Below are 21,443 nucleotides of genomic sequence, written 5' to 3' on the forward strand. Positions count from 1 at the left end.
CCTATATGGCCTCAAACAATCTCCAAAAGCTTGGTTTGGTCGATTCACGACATTCATGAGGAGGATTGGGTACAGGCAGAGCAATTCAGATCATACCCTATTCCTTAAGCATCAGAAGGGTAAAGTTACATCTTTAATTATTTATGTGGATGACATGGTGGTGACAGGTAATGATCTTGAGGAGATTAAGAAGTTGCAGAGTGCATTGTCAGCAAAATTTGAAATGAAAGACTTGGGGAGTTTGAAACATTTCTTGGGAATTGAAGTTGCTAGAGGAAAAGATTGTATTATGTTGAGCCAGCGAAAGTATGTCCTTGACTTATTAGCAGAGACAAGTATGCTCGATTGCCAACCAGCTGACACACCCATTGAGCAAAACCATCGGTTAGCTGAGTATCCAGATCAAGTGGCCACAAATAAGGCAAGATATCAGAGGTTAGTTGGAAGACTAATTTATTTGTCACACACTCGACCAGACTTAGCTTATGCAGTTAGTGTTGTGAGTCAGTTCATGCATAATCCTAGTAAGGCTCATATGGAAGCTGTAGTTCGGATCTTGAGGTACTTGAAGTCTGCTCCTGGAAGGGGGTTGGTGTTTTCTAAGCATAGGCATTTGGATGTTTTGGGATATACAGATGCAGACTGGGCATGTTGTATAACTGATCGACGGTCCACTTCCGGATAGTTTACGTTTTTAGGTGGGAATTTAGTTACTTGGAAGAGTAAGAAGCAGAAGGTGGTGGCTCGTTCTAGTGCTGAAGCAGAATATAGAGGAATGGCTCGTGGAGTTTGTGAGATGTTGTGGTTAAGGCACTTGTTGAGGGATTTGGGGTTCAAGCAGAAGAAAGCCATGCTCTTATTTTGTGATAACAAATCTGCAGTTGAAATTGCTCATAATCCTGTCCAACATGATCACACAAAACATGTGGAGGTTGATAGACACTTCATCAAAGAGAAGCTGGATCAACAAATCATCTCTTTTCCTTTCGTACCTACTGAGGAGCAGTTGGCGGACATTCTTACAAAGGCAGTTTTTAGCAAGGGGTTTTGTGACTCACTTGACAAGTTGGGCATCCGTGATCTGTATGCTCCAACTTGAGGGGGAGTGTTGGCGTGAGTCACTCTCCATAATTGTAGGAATTGTAGTATAATTAGGATTGTATAGTTAAGGAGGATATCATGTAGTTAAGGGGGAGACTATCACGGTGTAATTAGTTTCCTATTAGGAATGTGTATATAGTGGCGGAGCCAGAAATTAATTTCTACTGGGGCACTTGAAAGTTAAAAAAAAAAAAAAGAATTTAAACTTAGAATATATTAAAATTTTAATAAAAATAAAAGATTAAAAAGATCAATTTTTTTAAAATTACATATTTTATTAATCAAACATTTAATTACGTTCAACTACATGAAAGGATAGTGTTAATGTTTTTGTGTTGAGAAGCTAGAATGGTACTAATGTTATGAAAAGGAAGAAATAAAAAAAAGGTTGACAAATTGTGGCTGGTACCAAACGCTCGAACCTGGGACCATGCTCAAGTACTTGGATGCCTCCACCACTGCATCACAACAACTTTTCGTGCAAAATGAAACCAGAAACATATATAATGAAGATCTGACTGGGGCACGGGACCCACAGTGCCCCAATGTGGCTCCGCCTCTGTGTGTATACTTTGTATATATACTCCATCTTTGGAGAAGATCAATACATCAGAAATTCTCAAACGTATTTTTTCTTTATCTTTGTTCTGTTTGACTATGACATGTACTTAATGAAATGAAACCAACCACTTTTTCAATAGGCATGCATGGTGCTAAAGGGTAGCGGCATTAGACCCGCAGCCCTTGAAACTTGCAGGGTTTATATATCACCATATGTTGGAAATTGGACCTTTCTGAGGTTCCCCTTCATTAATCTCCAAAACAAGTGCAAAAGTCAGAAAATATCACCCTTATGGCACGTTTACTTACTTGGAATGGAAAATAATTATGAATCGGAGACAAGTGGAATGGGAGAAGAAAGGAATCAGTATTGATTCCGGAGGAATGATTCCTAAACCCATCTCCCCCCTTCATAATCGAATTCCTGAGTATTCAGGAATCGATTCCTGATAAATAGGTGGGACCTACACCAATTCCCATTCCTTCATGTGTTAGTAAACACATGAATTCTTTTACCTGGAATCATTCCGATTCCTTTATGTGTTAGTAAACACAGGGGTATTTTTACTCCGTAATCATTCTATTACATTCCATTCCATTCCATTACATTCTATTCCATTCCAAGTAAGTAAACGTGCCCTTAGTTAAATAGAAGTTTGAAGTTCATCTTAAAAGAAGCTAATAGGGGTTCTGAACTGGCGTCGGTTCCTATCCTACAAATCCTATGACGAGGCAAGTTTGAAGAAGAAAAGAGTGTCGCACTTGTTTTTATTTATTCTTAGCCTTGTACTGTTTATTACCACACTTGGGCAAGAAAAATGATGGAGTAGAAAGAAAATGATTATGGAAGCTTTGTGCCACATAATCATGTCAAACTTTTTTTTTTTTCCAAACAATTAGTGAGGGGCAGAGATCTTGTTTGCTGGATTTACATAATATCCCGACATAATCATTTTGTAATTCCCAACATATGCTTCTATTAGTTTCCTAAAATGTAGTCTTAGTCACTAACTATCTAACTATGACTTTTGATCTCTAGTCTTCCGTGTATTCTTTGAATTAAAGGAAAAAGAGGAGAGAAAGAAAAGGACATTACAAAAATATGGGTGAGTATCCCAGTGACTGGCTACCTAATTCATATATAAATATAACAGAATTACTACTACAACTCGAGTTAAACTATCTGTTTAAGTAAGTTCTAACAGAATAGCAGTTAGAGATGCTGGTGTTATTGGTGGACGAATCAAACCTTTCATTTTAGATCGAGATGACTCAAACCAACCATCTAACAACATTGGTCTACCCGACTAAACTACCATTTCGATCGTGACCTTCACAGGGTGTGGACTATATAAACACTGTACCTTAACGGTAAATTAGGTTGTTAAATTGACCATTATTTTAGTTTATAGTTACTTAACGAGATCGATCCAACTCTTTATATATTCTAGTTCTTTATTATTTGGTTTAATTATAAGGGTTTAGAGATTACTTTACTTTATGACAAATCAAAACCATTAATTCAGCCATTTCAATTCCTTTTCCTTTTTGGACCGACAAGAGATATTTTTTTTTTCTTATTTCTCTTTTGAGAGAGATAAAACTTTCACTGTTCAACCATTTAGAAAGAATACATTAAGGGAGACAAGAATTAATTCCCGAGAGAATTAATAGTTACATACATATGAGCTAAAAATTTCATAACCACGAGAATTACCCATTTTTACTGGCTATTAAGTTCAAGTGCTCTCGGTAGTCTCGAGAAATACTCATAATCAATAGCATGAAAAGTACGTACTACTCCATCTTCCGCACAATTTCTCAAAAGTATTGAAGCTAACGAAGCACTTGCAAATACACTAGTCCGCACATTGACAACAAGAACATGATGATGATAATATAATTAATCCATGAATAACACCATGACCTTGTAGGTTATATTTCAAAAGTTTTTTCTCATTCATCTCTTCATTCCTACATTCATCTTTCTACTTTAAATAAATAAACATGCAAGAATAATTCCATAAAAATGGATAATATATGAGGAATTAATGGATTTGATTTGTGCGTGTAAACGAAACGAACAGCGGTCAAATTGGTGAAAATCCTAAAGTTCAGAAAGAAGACTTGTAAAGCAAACCTTCATTATTGATCGATCTTAATCGGTACTCGGTAGCATTGGCGAGTGGATGCAACAGTGCAACAACTGCTCCTATAGCTAGAGCTGAACTAATTAAGTTCATCAATCAAAAACGTAATCTGCATTCCAACCTCAAACAACAAACCTGTATTTTCCCATATATAAAAGCATCCCCCATCTATCACTTTGTCACTCATTAATCCAATATCTCGATATCCAAACTAAAGCTTAAGCAAAGCATACGACGCTGGCTAGTTCTCAATGGAGGCACTCAATAGCATTTTCCTACTAGGCCTTTGCCTTCTCTTTGCTTCATCGGCAATGTCGACCTTGGCCGATCCCAAAGCTCACCACCATGAATTTGTTGTAAGTTCTTTCTCTATTATTTAGTTCATTCTATTCTTTTCCTTCTTATTCAGATACTAATTAACCGTGCAATGGAACTAATATAGATCCAAGCAACACCAGTGAAGAGGCTGTGCAAGATCCACAACACCATCACAGTGAATGGACAGTTCCCTGGACCAACCTTGGAAGTAAACAATGGCGACACTCTGGTCGTCAAAGTCACTAACAAAGCTCGATATAATGTCACCATTCACTGGTAAATATATCTGATCGAACCGAATTACAATAACGAGTTCGGTTAATAACCACATAATATATTTGCATGCATAGACATTATCAGTTATTGACATGAAAAATGTATACACTTCAGGCATGGCATTCGGCAAATGAGAACCGGATGGGCGGATGGGCCCGAGTTTGTTACTCAATGTCCTATTAGACCAGGAGGGAGTTACACCTACCGGTTCACAGTCCAAGGTCAAGAAGGTACTCTCTGGTGGCACGCTCATAGCTCATGGCTTAGAGCCACCGTGTATGGAGCACTTATTATTCATCCGAAACAAGGAGACTCGTATCCATTCACTAAACCGAATCGTCAAGCAACACTTCTTCTTGGTGAGTGGTGGGATGGTAACCCTATTGACGTGGTGAGGAGGGCGACTCGCACAGGAGCGGCTCCAAATGTTTCTAACGCATATACCATTAACGGTCAACCCGGAGATCTTTACAGTTGCTCCAGCAAAGGTTTGATTCAAACTCTCATTGGTGAATATGCTCGTTCACCCTAAGGTGAACATAAAAATTGTCCCATTGAATATATATTCTAAATAAATCATGATAGAGTTACGCAATCAAGTACTGAAAGTTGAACAGATGAAATGCAACTTATTATAATTCTTAACTTATTATTTCTATGCATGCAGGCACCGTCATAGTTCCAATAGACTCTGGTGAGACCAACCTACTGAGAGTGATAAACGCCGCCCTCAACCAACCTCTTTTCTTCTCCGTCGCCAACCATAAACTGACTGTGGTTGGTGCTGATGCCTCGTACACCAAGCCTTTCACCACCAATGTTCTCATGCTAGGCCCAGGCCAGACTACTGATGTTTTAATCACCGGGGACCAGCCACCATCTCGATACTACTTGGCGGCGAGTGCCTATTTTAGTGCACAAAATGCTGCATTTGACAACACCACCACCACAGCCATTCTTGAATACAAGTCCGTTCGTTGCAACACTACAAGTTGCAAAAAGGGTAAAACAGTAATTAAACCCACAATGCCAAAGCTGCCAGCTTTCAATGACACAAACACCGCATCTGCCTTCACTAAGAGCTTCAGAAGCCCTAGAAAAGTCGAAGTCCCAACTGAAATCGACGAGAACCTCTTCTTCACAATCGGTCTCGGACTCAACAAATGCCCCAAGCACTTTCAATCTAGAAGATGCCAAGGCCCCAATGGCACGCGCTTCACTGCTAGCATGAACAATGTCTCATTTGTGCTTCCAAACAACTTGTCAATTCTCCAAGCTTACCAGCAAAACATTCCTGGAGTTTACACTAGTGATTTTCCAGCCAACCCGCCACAGAAGTTTGATTATACTGGGAATGTCAGCCGCTCGCTTTGGCAACCCAGTTCTGGAACAAAGGCATACAAGTTGAAGTACGGGTCTAGGGTGCAGGTGGTGTTACAAGACACAAGTATTGTCACACCCGAGAACCATCCCATTCATCTCCACGGTTATGATTTCTACATCCTTGCAGAGGGTTTTGGAAATTTCAACCCCAAGACTGATACTAAAATGTTTAATCTTGTTGATCCACCTCTAAGGAACACGGTCGCGGTGCCCGTAAATGGTTGGGCAGTCATCAGATTTGTAGCTGACAATCCAGGTAAACAATTCCTCACAATCTTGGGTTACATAAATATATGAATTCAATGACTTAATACTCACACATGCCTATTTAACCCAAATATATAGGTGCTTGGATGATGCATTGTCACTTGGATGTTCATATCAACTGGGGTTTGGCCATGGTTTTCTTGGTGGACAATGGAGTTGGAGAGCTGCAATCAATAGAGCCACCGCCAGTGGATTATCCTCTGTGTTCCTAAGATCAACGATCATCAATTAAAGGGAGTTAGGATTTCATTCTTTTTTCCCCCCTAAATTCAGGGTGTACGCAGTTCGTGGTTTTTGCTGTGTTGTTTTTGATACTTGTAGCTGTTTTAAGAAGATAGTCATGGGGTTGCAGAACTCCGTACTACATTACTTTAGACGTCGAACACAGATGTGTGAGTTTTGATTCATAGATGTTTCCCTTCAAGGGCAGTGATAATGAAGATCAGATCGAGTTCAATGATATTATGACTTGAAAATTAGTACGATGTTGTAGTATACATGAATCATATTGTAGTATATATGAGTCATAGTATAAATGTCTATATCATGTATAGGATATGTACTTGAGTATAAAGAGAGGTGCTTAAGTGTAAAGATGGGTATAGTGACTTATATGATAAGCTTTATGCCAAAGGGGAACAAGCATGGTTATCTCCATCATCACAGCCACAATGCCACAATGTAAAGCTAGAAATAGAGCTGTCATCAAAGTTGTATCATTCTTTAAGCATCTCACACCTCAATTGTATTCCTATAAATACCTCCTTGTATGAGATGAATAAACACACTTGAATCTCCATTCTCTCTGCAACATTACTCTCTCTCTCTCTCTGTTAATTTATGCTTGTCCTTAAACACGTTATCAGCACGAGATTGCTCTAGATTTAGAATCGAAATTGACAAGAGTAGAGGAAGTTCATCAAGCAATCGAAGTCATTTTTCCAAACCTACAAAAAACCTCCAAACCCTAGCTCATATCAAAGCCATTGATCCAAGAAGCCCAGAACCGGCCTCAGAATTGCCGGAACCGGCCGGAAACCACCTGAACCGGCCGCCGGAAGTTTTTGAACCGCTGCGCAGCAGCTGCCGAGCTGCTGCCGAAGACCTGCCGAGCTGCTGCCGAAGACCTGCCGAGCCCCTGCCTAGCAGCTGCGCAGCAGCTGCTGAGACACCTGCCGAGCAGCTGTCGACAGATCTGTCGGGCACTTTTTCCGGCCACTTTCCGGACACTTTTCCGGCGACTTTCCGGACACTTTCCGGACACTTTTCCGGCGACTTTCCGGACACTTTTCCGGCGACTTTCCGGGCACTTTTCCGACAACTTTCCGGCGACTTTCGGGACACTTTTCCGGCCACTTTCCAGACACTTTTCTTGCCACTTTCCGGTGACTTTTCGGACAATTTTCCAGTGACTTTTCAGTCACCTCCGACAACCTTTTCCGGACAAATTTTCCGGCGACACTATTTCAATGTATTTCTTATTAAAAGTTCCTGTTTTTGAATTTGTATTCCTTTTCTCTTCTTTTCAGGGACTTGTAATTAAAAAGCGGAATTATAGAAATTCACGCTAAACGAACTAAGAGCGTTCGTAATCTATGAACTAAGAGTGTTCATAATATTCGGACTAAGAGCGTCCGCAAGCATCAATTTATGACCATATTAAACGTGGGTTCGATTACTTAATAAGCGGAATTGTGGAGATTCGCGCTAAACGAACTAAGAGCGTTCGTGATCAATGAACTAAGAATGTTCATAATATTCGGACTAAGAGCGTCCGCAAGCATCGATTTTTGAACTAAAAGCGGAATCGTGGGGATTCACGCTAAACGAACTAAGAGCGTTCGTAATCAATAAACTAAGAGTGTTCATAATGTTCGGACTAAGAGCGTCCGCAAACATCATTGTTTTGGTCTAATCCAAATATTCTTGGAAATTGATTTCTTGGTAGCATAGCTTGGAAATCTTATTATTTTAGTTTTCGTGGAAGTTTAAACTCCGAAACTAATATATCTTCTCTTCTTATTTTTTAGGATGTCGAATGAACCTAGACTCGACTTTCCAATGCTTGACTCAACAGGCTCGGAATACCATGGCTGGGTAACCGACGTTGAGAACCATCTCACTGCGAGTGGGATATTGCCCATAATCCAGGCACCTGACCAGGGCCTTGTGTTCCAACGAACACCCACAAAGCATGCTCAAGCACTTATCTTGATGCGACGCCACATGGATAAATCTCTCAGATTAGAGTACATGTCGATCAAGGATGCAAGAGACCTATGAGTAGCGCTAGAAGAGCGCTTTGGCAATATCCACAACGATGTGGATCAATTGAGCATTGGTTCAAGCAATGCCATGCAAGTACCCAACTAGCTGCAAGCTACAAGGAGTATAGGCAATTGAGAGAGCAAGAAACAAATCTTGCTGAAGATGAAGATATAAATCTTGCTGAAGATGAAGATGGTGAAGATATCACTCTCACCACTGAGGACTTCAAAGCTGCAGATAAAGAGCACGAGGATGCCGCAGACTTTGATTAGAATAGTCCTTTCTATTTTCCAAGAATGGCAAATGTGCCTTAGTCAAATGACAATTGTATTAAAACTCTTTCTCATGTGGCGCATCCAATGTAGTATGATGTCTAGGAAAGTAATTGAGATCGGGGTACTTAAGCGAGCCTCGCTCCACCAACATCTCTCTACTTTCCTGGTCATATTTCATTGGAGTTACCAAACGGATTGAGTAACTACAATTTGTCTAAAGTTTGATTTTATTATGGAATAGACTTTGGAAAACTTTGATGTAATCATTGGCTATTTTCCTTATTAATAAAGTGTCGCATTATTATTCAATGTCATGGACATGTGTTAAATTCCGAACTTTATATAAAGAGCCAATAGTTTTCATGTGGAAACACATTGTGAGAATGGACAAGAATTCCTTTGCATTACCTCTAATGACTACGGACATAAACGAGTATTAGAGAAACTTATGTGTCACTCTAGTGGGTTGTATGCAACCACTATTCGAGCCATTGAATCAAACCATGTCATAAGAGATGACTTATGGGATTCTGACACATATAGGCTTTGGCAAGACCGTTTGGGATATCCAGGTCGTGATATGATGTTCCGTATATTAAAGACTTCACGAACATCCATTCCTCAAAACGAAAAGAAGTACGAACCAAAGATTGGTCCAAAGAGTTACTTCGTTTTGCAAAGCTTGCTCTTTAGCAAAGATAGGATCGAGACCATCCTATGCAAAGGACACTAAATAAAATATACCATTCTTGCAAAGAATCCTTGCAAAGAATCCAAGGTGATATTTGTGGACCTATTCAACCAACTTGCGGACGTTTAAATATCTCATGATGTTGGTTGACACGCAAACACACTGATCACGTGTTGTGCTATTATCCACTCGTAAAAGCTATGTATACTATACTCCTAGCACAAATCATATGACAACGGGCTCACCCCCCGTCATCCTTAGGTCAATTGGGTTTGCCTATGCTAGAGAGTTTTACATCGAAGACTTTCGATGGTTATTGCAAAGGGACTGATGTTGGACATCACATTCCCATAAACACGCCCAAAAGGTCTCGCGGACATAACTACGATGGTAGTTCGGACATTGGTGATGCGCACCAATATACTTATATCCGCTTGGGGTGATGCAATATCACATACAACTATGCTAATTTCTCTACGACCTACCGCCACTCAATGTATATATGCGTTACAGCTAGTGACTGGGTACAAATATTTTGTACTTACGCACATTCGAGTGAGTCATTTATGTGCCAATGTGAGCCATTTATGTGCCAATTGCGCCGCCACAGCGCCTATGGTAGGTCCTTAAAAACAAGTGAGCAACTTAGTTGGAATTGAGACTCCAACAATCGTCCGCCACTTAATGCCCTTGCAAGGCGATCTCCTTACCGTTTGATTTACGGATGTCACTTTGATGAGACAGTCTTCCCGTCGTTAGGGGGAGATAAGAACACAAACTGTTCAGCAGGAACGACAGGAAATGTCGTAGTCTGTCCCCACTATGTCTCATCTCGATCCCTATTAAAGTGACGAGATCACACACATTTGCTGCAAAAATGCCTGCAAGGAAGGACGTCCCTATAAGAGGACGTAGCGCCACCCTACACAGAGTTAGGCAAGGCGCCAACGCCATAGAAAGTGGCACTCTGGCGTTACAGGCCATGGCCCCAGCTAGGATGCGTGGGAAGCCCGTGGATTCGAAGGATATTTTGGCATCCTTAGATCATCGACACTCAACATCCGTCTCATGAGTATCTTCTGGATTATGGTTATCGTTGGGGGACGCCTCAACGTCAGAACCTATTCCTGAGAATATAGAGCTCTATGAAAATTACACTAGTGTACATAAGACGTGGAATAGAAACTCCATCATAATTGATGATGTAGTTGCGCATTTTGTTGCGCATGAGTTTGTTGAGACCGATGATATCGAACTACGCTCCGTTGAAGCATGAATACCAACGTAGAGAAATTTTGCCTAAATGGAAAGATGCGATCCAGGTTAAACGAAGAGGAAGGTCTTTGAGCCAGTGATGCCAACACTTCCTTACATAAAACCTATTGACTAATGGGTCTTCGTTAGAAAGCGTGTTGAGAAAAAGAGATGGCAATCTCGCCTTATGGCGCAAGACTTCTCACAAAACGCCCTGGAATTGACTACGATGAGACATATTATCTCGTAATGGATGTCATTGCACTCCACTACCCTGTCAGTTTGGTAGTTTCCAAATAACTGAACATGCAGCTTATAAATGTGGTCACTACGTATCTCTATGGGGATCTAGATACGGAATATACATGAAAGTTCATAGTGAAACTTTAGTTACCCAAATCAAGTGGCTCTAGACCACGGAGCGCGTTTACAATAGAATTGAAACGCTCACTAAAAGTGACTACTTGATTGGGAAGGGATATGCCCGCGCGTTTCCATAAACAAGTTTCGGATTCTATCGCGGTTTTCATGTTGGACATGATCTTCATTAGAAGCCCTTAAAGAGTTAAGGGAAACCGCTGAACACTTAAAATCCGAGTTTGAGATGAAGGATTTTTGGAGAACACGATTATGCCTCGGTTTGGAACTTGAGCATCGTGTTGATAGATGCTTAGGCATTTTGACAAAGGTCAAGCCTTCAAGCACCCCATAATCATTCGTAGTCTTGATCCTGAAAAGGATCCTCTTCGTCTGAAGGATGATCAGACGAAGATGTGCAAGAGGCAGAAGTGCGAATAGGCGCATTATTGTACTTAGCTCAATGCACAAGACTGGACATCTCGTTTTGACATAAACTTGTTAGCTAAAGGTATAGCTCTGCGCCAACGCGACGCCATTGGATTGGTGTAAAAGATATCTTTCGATACTTGAGATGTACGATCGATATGGGCTTATTCTAGCCCTATAAAAAGATGATGGATTCAGATCCATCACACACCAGAAATGCCGCCAAACACTGGCCTGCGTTTTCTATCCCTACCCCAAAATGACATAAGTGTTTTTGGAAGGTTTTGCTGATATTTGGTATCTGTTGACCCATACAAAGGCCTTCCCAGACTGGTAAAGTGTTCACCATGGGTAAGACCGCGATATCTTGAAGGTCTACAGAATAGACCTTAGTCGCTATATCTTCGAACAATGCAGAGATTATTGCTCTTCACGAAGTAGTTCGTGAATGTATATGGACTGGATCCATAGTTACGCATGTTCGAACAGTTATGGTTTGAAGTCTACCACAGATGAGCCTACAAGCATTTAAGATAATGCTGCTTATTTTGAAACAAATGAAGCAAGGCTGCATCAAAAGCGACAACATCAAGCATAAAATCAGCAATAACAGACTCTCCTCAAAGATCAATCAGAGGGGGAGATGTCTACATATATGGTCTCAAAACGTGAAGAGTGTGTTGTGCTCTTTTTCCCTTTCGACCGAGGTTATTTTTGTCCCACATGGTTTTTATTACTCGGCAAGGTTTTTAATGAGGCAACGAGAGAAGCACCACGTTTGGGAGACACAAAGGAGATGTTGAAATCAGGGGGAGTATCCAGAAGCATACCCACTTGACCATCGTGTACTCTTTTTCTCCTTCGACCAAGGTTATTTTGTCCCACTGGGTTTTGTTACCTGGCAAGGTTTTAACGAGGCACATCTTTAGCATGGTCGCCCCACTTATACTACATCCTGAAGATGTTTTGATTCAACATATATGCTTTTGCTCATCTTTTCCCTTCGACCACGGTTTTTTCCCACTGGGTTTTCCGGGCAAGGTTTTGTTGCAGCAACTCTATTTGCATCCCTCTCGTAGACATATTACCTACTTATGATGCTGATAAGAAGACTCCACTTATCTCCAAAGCTGTGATATTACTACTCCACACTCAACGCGCGTTGTGCTCTTTTTCTCCTTCGACCAAGGTTGTTTTTTCCCACAGGGTTTTATTACTTGACAAGGTTTTTAACGAGGCAATTTCGAAGCGCACGGCCTAGACAATGCTATTAAACATGAAATATCCAAGGGGGAGTGTTGTAGTATACATGAATCATATTGTAGTATATATGAGTCATAGTATAAATGTCTATATCATGTATAGGATATGTACTTGAGTATAAAGAGAGGTGCTTAGTGTAAAGATGGGTATAGTGACTTATATGATAAGCTTTATGCCAAAGGGGAACAAGCATGGTTATCTCCATCATCACAGCCACAATGCCACAATGTAAAGCTAGAAATAGAGCTGTCATCAAAGTTGTATCATTCTTTAAGCATCTCACACCTCAATTGTATTCCTATAAATACCTCCTTGTATGAGATGAATAAACACACTTGAATCTCCATTCTCTCTGCAACATTACTCTCTCTCTCTCTCTGTTAATTTATGCTTGTCCTTAAACATACGATAAACAGTCGAATATATAGATGCCCTAGTTGGTAGCTTGTACATAAATGGTAATTAAACATCAAGCCTACGTATCCACAGGGCTACTTATTATTACTAGCTAGCGTTTCAGTTCGAGGGAGAAAAAAAGGCCAACCACTTCAAGTCACTCAACCAAAATTCGGTTCCCTAAAATGTCGATTAATCCTTTTCCAAAAAAAAAAAATGTCGATTAATCTTATAAGATTAAACCAATTGTGGGGAGGGATGATTAAATTTTTGAACTACTCATAACTTTTTAAATTAAAATAAATGTCAATTGACATGTGCGGAGAACATGTTAAAGGGTTAGTACTTGATTAAGTAATAAGAAAAAGTCTCATACTTAATCAAGCACTAAACGACATTTTAGGGAACTTGGGAGCAAATTATTTACTCATGTCTCATCCATTGATTAAGCAAGAACTACTAAAATAGACTGACGTTTGTGTGTCGAAAAACATGAGACAATTGAGCACAAGCATGTAGGACAAAGGATGTATGCAGCTGGGAGAACTTTCAACTACATACTTATCTAACACAACAGCAAGTTGAGCACAAGCATGTGGGAGAAAGGATGTACTCAAAATTCAAAACAACCAAACTAAGTGAAGGGACATCAAATTTATTCACCACTTTTATTTTGTAGTGATATCACCGCCCTATTAAAACTTATCATGTCATATAGAATTAATCTAATACTTGAAATATCTTTTTTTAATAAAGCATCATGATTAACTATAATTATGTGTTGCTCACCAAATACGGTTGTTTCTGCTCCTAGGGTTTTGAAGTTTGGTGGTGGCCCCTCTACCTCTGGTGGCGCCTTCTCTTTCTCTGCTCAGACTACTCGAGAGTTACCTATGCCTTCTTCTTCACTGCTGAAAAAGAAGAAGCCAGTTATTCGTCGGCTAGAGCGATCATCTTCTGAAATTGCTTCTTAGGATACCGTGCACATCACGACGGAGATGGAAGGTATGGCTCAAGAGGTTTCGGAGCCGAACAAGGTTAGTGGGTTGTCCTCGGTGGAACTTTTTGACCCGAGTTCTCAAGATCCAGCTATTACTCCTGCCATGCAAACTGGTCAGAAGCAAACCTTGCTTTACAAGAAAAGAGGTCGAGAAGAGGTAATTGTTCCTTCCCCTAAGAAATTCAAAACTATTTTTGGTGGTAAGCTTCTCACTTTCCATGCGGAAGCTTTTGGTTTGGCTGAAGTTGAGGATGATGTCGCCCTGTTGACATTGAAGAAGAGGTCGGGAAGATCGCTGGGAAGCAAGAACAAGGGTCCCAGGTCTCAAAAGAAGGTTGGTTTGACCCCTTTGCGTTTTACCTATCCTTCTACTACTACTGCTCAGGAGGTTGGCCCTAAAGCTAAGGGCAAGGGGAAACTCTAGGTTTCCTGTTTCTGTGCCTACCTTTGATTTAGAGTCTGATGCTATGTAAGTTAGCTTCTCTACTCGTACACCAATTGAGGTCTCTAGGCGAGTAGGGTTGCTAAGGGTTGCTAAAGCAAGAGCTTAGATAGTCTTGGGTTTTTTTCTCATTTGGTTAGGCACTCTAATAAGTGTGCGTATTTTACAATGAGAGTCACTTGTCATTTGTTTGGCGGTTTGTGCCATCTAGTATGGTTGGTATGAAACAACATGTGATGTATATGCCTTCTGGCCATGGATAAATTAATGAAGTTATCTATTTCTCAAAAAAAAAAATATATATATAATTATGTTTTATAACACTTGACAGTTTTATATTGAGTGGTGGTATCACCTCTAAAGTATTGGTGGTGAGCAAATTTGAATCCTAAATGAAGAGAGCCAAAAGTGATGACAAATGGAACATCTTATGGGAAGCTCAAGATCTTGGCTTCTCCTTTTTCTGCTTGAAGAGTGCCAAAAGTGATATTCCAGAAACCTTCACGACCTTGAAATGGACTCCACGAATAGCACCAACAGAATGCCCCCGTACGACCAAATCTAGCACTGAGCACCTCGTCATTCTCTTCAATGTAGTTTAGGCAACCATCATTTGGCACAAAGGCAGCAATCTGCTTCTTTCCATTTTTGATAAGCTGAACTCGAGCACACTTTCTGATGGCAGAGTTAGGCTGCTTAGCTTCTATACCAATTTTCTCAAGAACAATGCCTTTTGCATGGGAAGATCCAACAAATGGTTTCTTCCACTCATTTTCAAGATGCGATGACCAAATTCAACTAATGTCGCCTGCAACACACACACACACACAGAATTGGTGATAGAAATTGAATCTGAGTGGCATGCTTTGTAATTTTATAATTGAGCTAAACGTAAAACAATTATTTCACGTTTAAATTGGGTGAGTGTGAATTCTAATTTGTTGGTGGAGTGAGTGAGAGTATTTTTGGCATTGGGACAAGGTCCCATGTTTTTATCCCTCATAAAGCCACCAACATATAAGAAATATTAATATTTTATAAAAGAGCCACCGTACTTTTATTTTTCATTATTTACAAAAATACCACTACATTCACACAACTAATGTTATTAATCGAAAAACTACTACTAACAACTAAAAAGAATACTGTCAACAAATCGAAAAGTTGTTATCAATGAACTGAAAATCTATTGTCGTTCTTCAAAAAAATTTCCGTTAGTTAGTTGACAATAGCTATTTGAAAGAAGGTAATGAATTTTCTAATGAATAACAATAACTTTTCTGAAAATTGATAACACTTAAGAATGACAGATGAATGTTGTTCAAACTGTATTATGGGCAACAGTTATAGACTAAAATTTTGTGGTTTTCATGATTCTTAATTAGATGACGAGAAAACATTTGTTTCTGTTGTTTGAGTATATCAATTCTAAAGATCAGTTTAATTGATTTTTGGCATGATAATTGGCTTAATGGTTTAGTTGTTGATAAATTGCGTATTGACCATCAACTTGGCAAGTTATTATGTGCCAAAGTTTCTGATTTCATCAAAGATGGCTCTTGGTTTTGCTCTACTAATTTATTTGCTGATCTTGCTACACTTTGGTCAGAAATTTCAGCTATTAGACTTCCTTATTCAGACATGGAGGATAGGCTAGTGTGGTTGGATTCTTCTGATGGGAACTTATCTTTATCTATAGCCTATGAGTTGAAGAGGAGTAAACAAGCAATTGTTCCTCGGGATAGATGGGTTTGGCGTCAGTGTTTTCGCCCTCGAAACTATGTTACGTTATGGAAATTTCTTCACTGTAAGCTTTTAACATATGATCTCTTGCTTCAGCGAGGCTTTTCTTTTGCTTCTATGTGCTCTCTCTATCATGCATCTGTTGAGACAGCCCACCACCTTTTTTTTGAGTGCTATTTCTCTATGAAGGTCTGGTCCGCAATTTTATCTTGGTTTAAAGTCACTACTCTTTTCTTGGATATATACGCTTTCTTCTCTTACCCGCTACAACATGGTTTTGGTACTCAATTGCAATTGCTATGGTGGGGAATGATGGGAGCTGGCTTCTACTCTCTTTGAAAATCTAGAAATTCTATTCGTTTTGATGAGCATCGCTTAACTGTTGATTATTTGATTCGCTCTATCAAGCTGCAAATTCGAGAGGTTTACTCTTGGGGTTTTGGAATAATGTGTAACTCAGTAGATGAGCTTTGTATTTTTAGTGCTCTTGGAATCAGTGGTAGAGCCTCAAGAACACATCAAATACGTGAAGTAAATTGGCTTGCTCCTTGTGCTTTTCAATTAAAGGTTAATACTGATGATGCTGCTCATGGGACGCTAGGGCTTACAGGCTGTGGAGGTATTTTTCGTGATCACTTGGGCAATTGTATGGGTTGTTTTGCTGGTTCCATGGGTATTGCTACTGCCCTAGAAGCAGAGCTTCAAGCCATTATTCATGCAGTTACAATAGCATCAGGAAAAGGATGGACTTCTCTCTGGATTGAGTGTGATTCAGCGGTAGCAATTCACTTTCTTGCCAATAAAAATTGCTCAGTCCCTTGGCGTCTATCTGTTGATTGGGTCAATTGTTGTACCATTCTCTCCTCTATGCAGATGCGATTTTCACATATTTATCGAGAAGGGAATCAAGTGGTTGACTGCTTAGCTAACTATGGGGTGGATCATGAGGGGCATTATTGGTGGGACTCTTGCCCTCCTTGTGTTTCGGCTGCCTTTGTTCACAATCTGCAAGGTTTACCGAATTTCGTATTAGCTAATTCTGTGGTGCTTTATAGACTTCATGAAAAGGTGAGCTTGGGTTATGGTGGTTTCTGCTGCATGGTTGCTGATGAACTATAGGTGTGTTCCATATATGTGGTTGCTGTATGTGTGGTCACATATATTTGCATGGTTACTGCATGTCCTTCTTCTATCCATCAGTTTGTAACTATTTCTTAGTGCTCACTTTGAGTACTTTACTTCATTTTGTTCTCAGAGAGGTTTTGGTTTATGTCCCCCTCTCTCTTCTTGTATTTTCTTTTCTTTTATTAATAACATAAAATAGAGGGATGGGCGGTGGGTTCCCGGTTGCGATGGCCCCCTTTCTTTCGAGATTGTGGGTGGGTGTCAGTCACCCCAAATCGGCTACCGCAGAGGAACTAATATCGCCTAATCCTCTATTTAATTTTTTTGAAAAAAATTCTAAAGATTAGTTGACCAAAAAAAAAAGCAACTCCTTAAAAGCACTCAAAGTATTTGTTTAAATTTATCTTTAAAAGGTACATAAAATTTATAAATTTACATCTGCAGTGAATGAATTTGACATACCAATTTTTTTTTTTCGTTAAATCATAAGTTTAATTAAATTAGAAGGAGACATACAATAAACATAGGTCAAGTGCAAAATCAATTTGGACAAACTGAAAAAATTAGAAATGAAATAATAAATTTTACGGTCACATATCATTGGATTTAAATTTAATGGTTGAACTTAATGTATTTAGAACGTTTTAATCTTTAACATTGAATTTAAATCCCATAGTAGGCCGGTGACTTAGTGTTCTAGAGTTATTATAATTTTTCTTTAAATGGCAGATAGTGAATAATGGAGAAAGTCATTTATTTTACAAAGTTGACCTAATTGGTAAAAAAATTTGTGAAAAACAGCTAGTCCTTTTTTGCTTCCAGCTCACAAGTACGTAACGTACAACTATGGTTGTTGTAATAACCTCATTGTGATTCTGTTTGTTTCTTGAAATTAAAGACGGCTCATTAATGAGAATAAAAGAACACTAACAAATTTAAGAGGGAGACATAACTAATAAGACATATATGAGACTTAAGCAAAAAAGAACTATAAAAAAATAGCAAAATAAAAGTAAAATGCACCACTATTTTGCTCTAAACTTTATTTATTTTTAAGAAGACATGTATACTGTCACATTATTGGGTGAAGAGCTGCTTGTCCATTCTCTCAAGTCTCAAGTACTGCTAATTCCAGCAAATGCGAAAACTTGCATTTCCGAGTCTATGGCGCTTCCTTCCTGTGTGAAGGTGAACTTACTGAAGTCCTTATAGTCAAAGTCCTTGAGAATTCGTGGATGTTCATCATCCACTAGCTCCTTTGCTGCGTTGATGATGGTACCCTCTAATGGACTTCCAAATGCTCCCAAAGAATATCGCTCTTTTTCTCCTGAAATCATCACCCTGTGCTTAAGGCGATGCATTCTTCCATTACTCCATGCCTGCAAGTCATTGAGACATTAATGTTCATCATTCAAGTTGTATCAGTTATGAGTTAAGAAGCTAACTCTATAATTTGTACCAGAAGAGGATCTCCAACAATAAAGAGGTAGGAGGTGGGAGATAAAGACAACTTGACCCATTGCCCATCCTTGGTTTCAAATTCAAGCCCTGAAACTTGATCATCACAAAGGATTGTGCTCACTAGTTTGTCAGTGTGAGGAGTGAGCCCATAGTGCCCATTTGCGTACTGTCCCGATGGAGGTGCATCGTATTTCATCACGCGTAGCAACGTCTTACAAGCAATAATCGAATTCAGTTTCTCTCCCAACCCATAACTATCAAGGATCATCATTTCGATCATTTCCTTCAGCTCATCCATCTTCTTCACCATGGTAACTACAGTGTTACTGTGGGAACACAACGACATCATCATCAAAACAAAACGAAAGGAGACTACATAATGGCATAAAGATTTGACATGTTATATATGAACACTAAGGTTTAGTACGTGGAAGGGCCCTATATATGAACACGAATGGTTCAAGTTGGGCCCTATATACGAACACAAATGGATACAATCTGCTCATGGTAAAACTGCATTTGGATTCGATGTAGTTTTGTCTTAAACAAATGGTCCAGCGACTACACTAAGGTTTAGTGGAAGGGCCCTATATATGAACACGAATGGTTCAAGTTGGACGAACCGACTTTGTCCAACTTGAACCGTTCCGCAAGTTGAAATGCCCTATATATGAACACGAATGGTTCAGGTTGGACGAATTGAATCTGTCCAACCTGAACCGTTAGTGTTTATAATTGTAAATCGCAGTTATGAATGCCTTAATAATTATCAATTTGCTTGAAAATTTGCAGAGATGATCTACTTATATAAACCTAAAAACTAAACTGTTACGATGTGAATATGTGATTGAAAAGTGGATCTGATGAGTGATCCCTTAAAATGGCCAAAAAAAGGGGATCTCTCACTAGAAGAGCTTTGAAATACCTAGAAACTAAACGGTTAATATGTGAATATGTGATTGAAAAGTGGGTCTAATGAGCGATCCCTTAAAATGGCCAAAAACGGGGGATCTCTCACTAAAAGAGCCTTGATATACCTAGAAACTAAACGGTTGAGATGTGAATATGTGATTGAAAAGTGGGTCTAATGAGCGATTCTTTAAAATGACCAGAAAATGAGATCTCTCACTAGAAGGGCCCTAATATATATATATATATATATCAGGGCCCTTCCACTAAGGGATCTCTTTTTTTGGTCTTTTATAGGGATAGGCATTAGACAAACCTTTCGATTATATTTACGCATCTCAACCGTTCATTTTTTAGGTCCTAATGTGTAGATCACTTCTGCAAATTTTCAGCCAAATCGGTGATCGTTAAGGGATCCAAAACTACAATTTACACGAACGGACCGAATCTGTCGAACCGGAACCGTTCGTGTTTATAATGGTAAATTGCTGTTTTGGATGCCTTAACGATTATCAAATTGGCTGAAAATTTGCAGAAGTGATCTACAAATTAGGACCTAAAAACTGAACGGTTGAGATGTGAAAATATGATCGAAAAGTTGGTCTAATGCCCTATCCCTAGAAAAGACCAAAAAAAGGGATCCCTCACTAGAAGGGTCTTGATAAGTGCGGACGTCCGCAACCCAGAAAAAGTGCGGACGTTGCTCCTCCGGCATCGGGAAGGCTGTGATCGCTGCTCTGCGGGTGTCGGACGCACCCTCTGGACATCCCGGACGACCTCAAGCAAGCGGCGAAGGCGAAGGTAATCGGAAACTCAGCGGTGTGCGGCGAGCTTGCCGGAAACCATGGAAGCCCATCTAGCTCGACGTCGAACCCTTCGTCGACGACTCCAACCGCTTCTAAACTGCTCCACGTCGTGGCTTGGTTTCGTCCGGCAATAGAAACGCCGCCGTGGCTGCTCGATCGAGGCTGCAGGAGCGACGTCCGCATTTTTTCTGGGTTGCGGATGTCCGCTCTCGAACGGTTTTGTATTTTTGTGTGTGTGTGTATATATATATATATATATATATATATATATATATATGGGCCTGTTGAAGAAAAACGAAAGAGACCATGGAAGTAAATAAAAACTAATTTACCAAAACTGCTCATGACCATCTGGCCACATCAACTCAGTGAAGCTTTTAAAGGACTCATAGTTGGAGGAATCTTCAATGCCAAAGCTCTCATAGAAGGGAGTAGTGGGATACTGTCCATAATAACCATGGAAAGGCTTTGGATTAACATTCTTTTCTTTTGTCTCCACTGGAAGGTTAAAAAGTTGCCTTATCATAGAGAAGGTATCTGCTTTTAACTGCAGGGGTATCTTATCATACGCTATTTCAAAGCAACCATAATTTTCACAAGCCTCTCTAACCCTCTTGCACAAATTGTACCACTTATCAGTTCCGCGATCCAGTTCCGTGGAATTGATTGAGAAATCAATGGCCGGAATCTGGTAATGAGAATCGGAACCCATTTTCTCCTACTTATCCCTTTGTATTCTAGAGTTCCATGCTTTTTGTTTTTTTGATGAGTTGCTTGTTTGTTATCTATCTAAGGGGCTACGGTTCTATTTATATTGCGCAGTTCTTGAGTTATAATGACAGAAATCCTGTTTTTTACGACCAAAAATACCGTTTTCCAAGCTCTCTAGAATCAATGACGAACGAAATCTAGAGGTTAAAGTTTCAAACTTGATGAGATAGATGGAAGCTTAGATTATTGACAACTGC

General features: G+C 39.7%; 2 protein-coding genes across 2 annotated transcripts; one reads left to right on the forward strand and one right to left on the reverse strand.

The window, feature by feature from the left end:
* Nucleotides 1-3,982: 3,982 nt before the first annotated feature.
* LOC133716017 (laccase-12-like) lies at nt 3,983-6,879 on the forward strand. The gene is made up of 5 exons (XM_062142745.1): nt 3,983-4,168; nt 4,255-4,406; nt 4,521-4,894; nt 5,074-6,045; nt 6,135-6,879. Exons 1-5 carry the CDS (start codon nt 4,064-4,066, stop codon nt 6,266-6,268), a joined length of 1,737 nt encoding a protein of 578 aa, XP_061998729.1. The 5' UTR covers nt 3,983-4,063; the 3' UTR covers nt 6,269-6,879.
* Nucleotides 6,880-18,220: 11,341 nt separating this feature from the next.
* Nucleotides 18,221-21,233, reverse strand: LOC133718791 (probable 2-oxoglutarate-dependent dioxygenase AOP1). The gene is made up of 3 exons (XM_062145670.1): nt 20,808-21,233; nt 18,759-19,086; nt 18,221-18,678 (listed from the first exon to the last, which is right to left on the reverse strand). Exons 1-3 carry the CDS (start codon nt 21,185-21,187, stop codon nt 18,415-18,417), a joined length of 972 nt encoding a protein of 323 aa, XP_062001654.1. The 5' UTR covers nt 21,188-21,233; the 3' UTR covers nt 18,221-18,414.
* Between the last annotated feature and the right edge of the window lie 210 nt (nt 21,234-21,443).

This window comes from Rosa rugosa, chromosome 6 (assembly GCF_958449725.1).
Source record: "Rosa rugosa chromosome 6, drRosRugo1.1, whole genome shotgun sequence".
Classification (NCBI taxonomy): Eukaryota; Viridiplantae; Streptophyta; class Magnoliopsida; order Rosales; family Rosaceae; genus Rosa; species Rosa rugosa.

Bases quoted from the DNA above. Each gene is read 5' to 3' on its own strand.
- LOC133716017 (XM_062142745.1), top strand. From the start codon at position 4,064: ATGGAGGCACTCAATAGCATTTTCCTACTAGGCCTTTGCCTTCTCTTT. The intron at 4,169-4,254 runs GTAAGTTCTTTC...GAACTAATATAG, and splicing joins CTCACCACCATGAATTTGTT to ATCCAAGCAACACCAGTGAA. The intron at 4,895-5,073 runs GTTTGATTCAAA...CTATGCATGCAG, and splicing joins TTACAGTTGCTCCAGCAAAG to GCACCGTCATAGTTCCAATA.
- LOC133718791 (XM_062145670.1), bottom strand. From the start codon at position 21,187: ATGGGTTCCGATTCTCATTACCAGATTCCGGCCATTGATTTCTCAATC. The intron at 19,087-20,807 runs GTAAATTAGTTT...GTGTTCCCACAG, and splicing joins GATGGTCATGAGCAGTTTTG to TAACACTGTAGTTACCATGG. The intron at 18,679-18,758 runs GTACAAATTATA...AATGACTTGCAG, and splicing joins TTGTTGGAGATCCTCTTCTG to GCATGGAGTAATGGAAGAAT.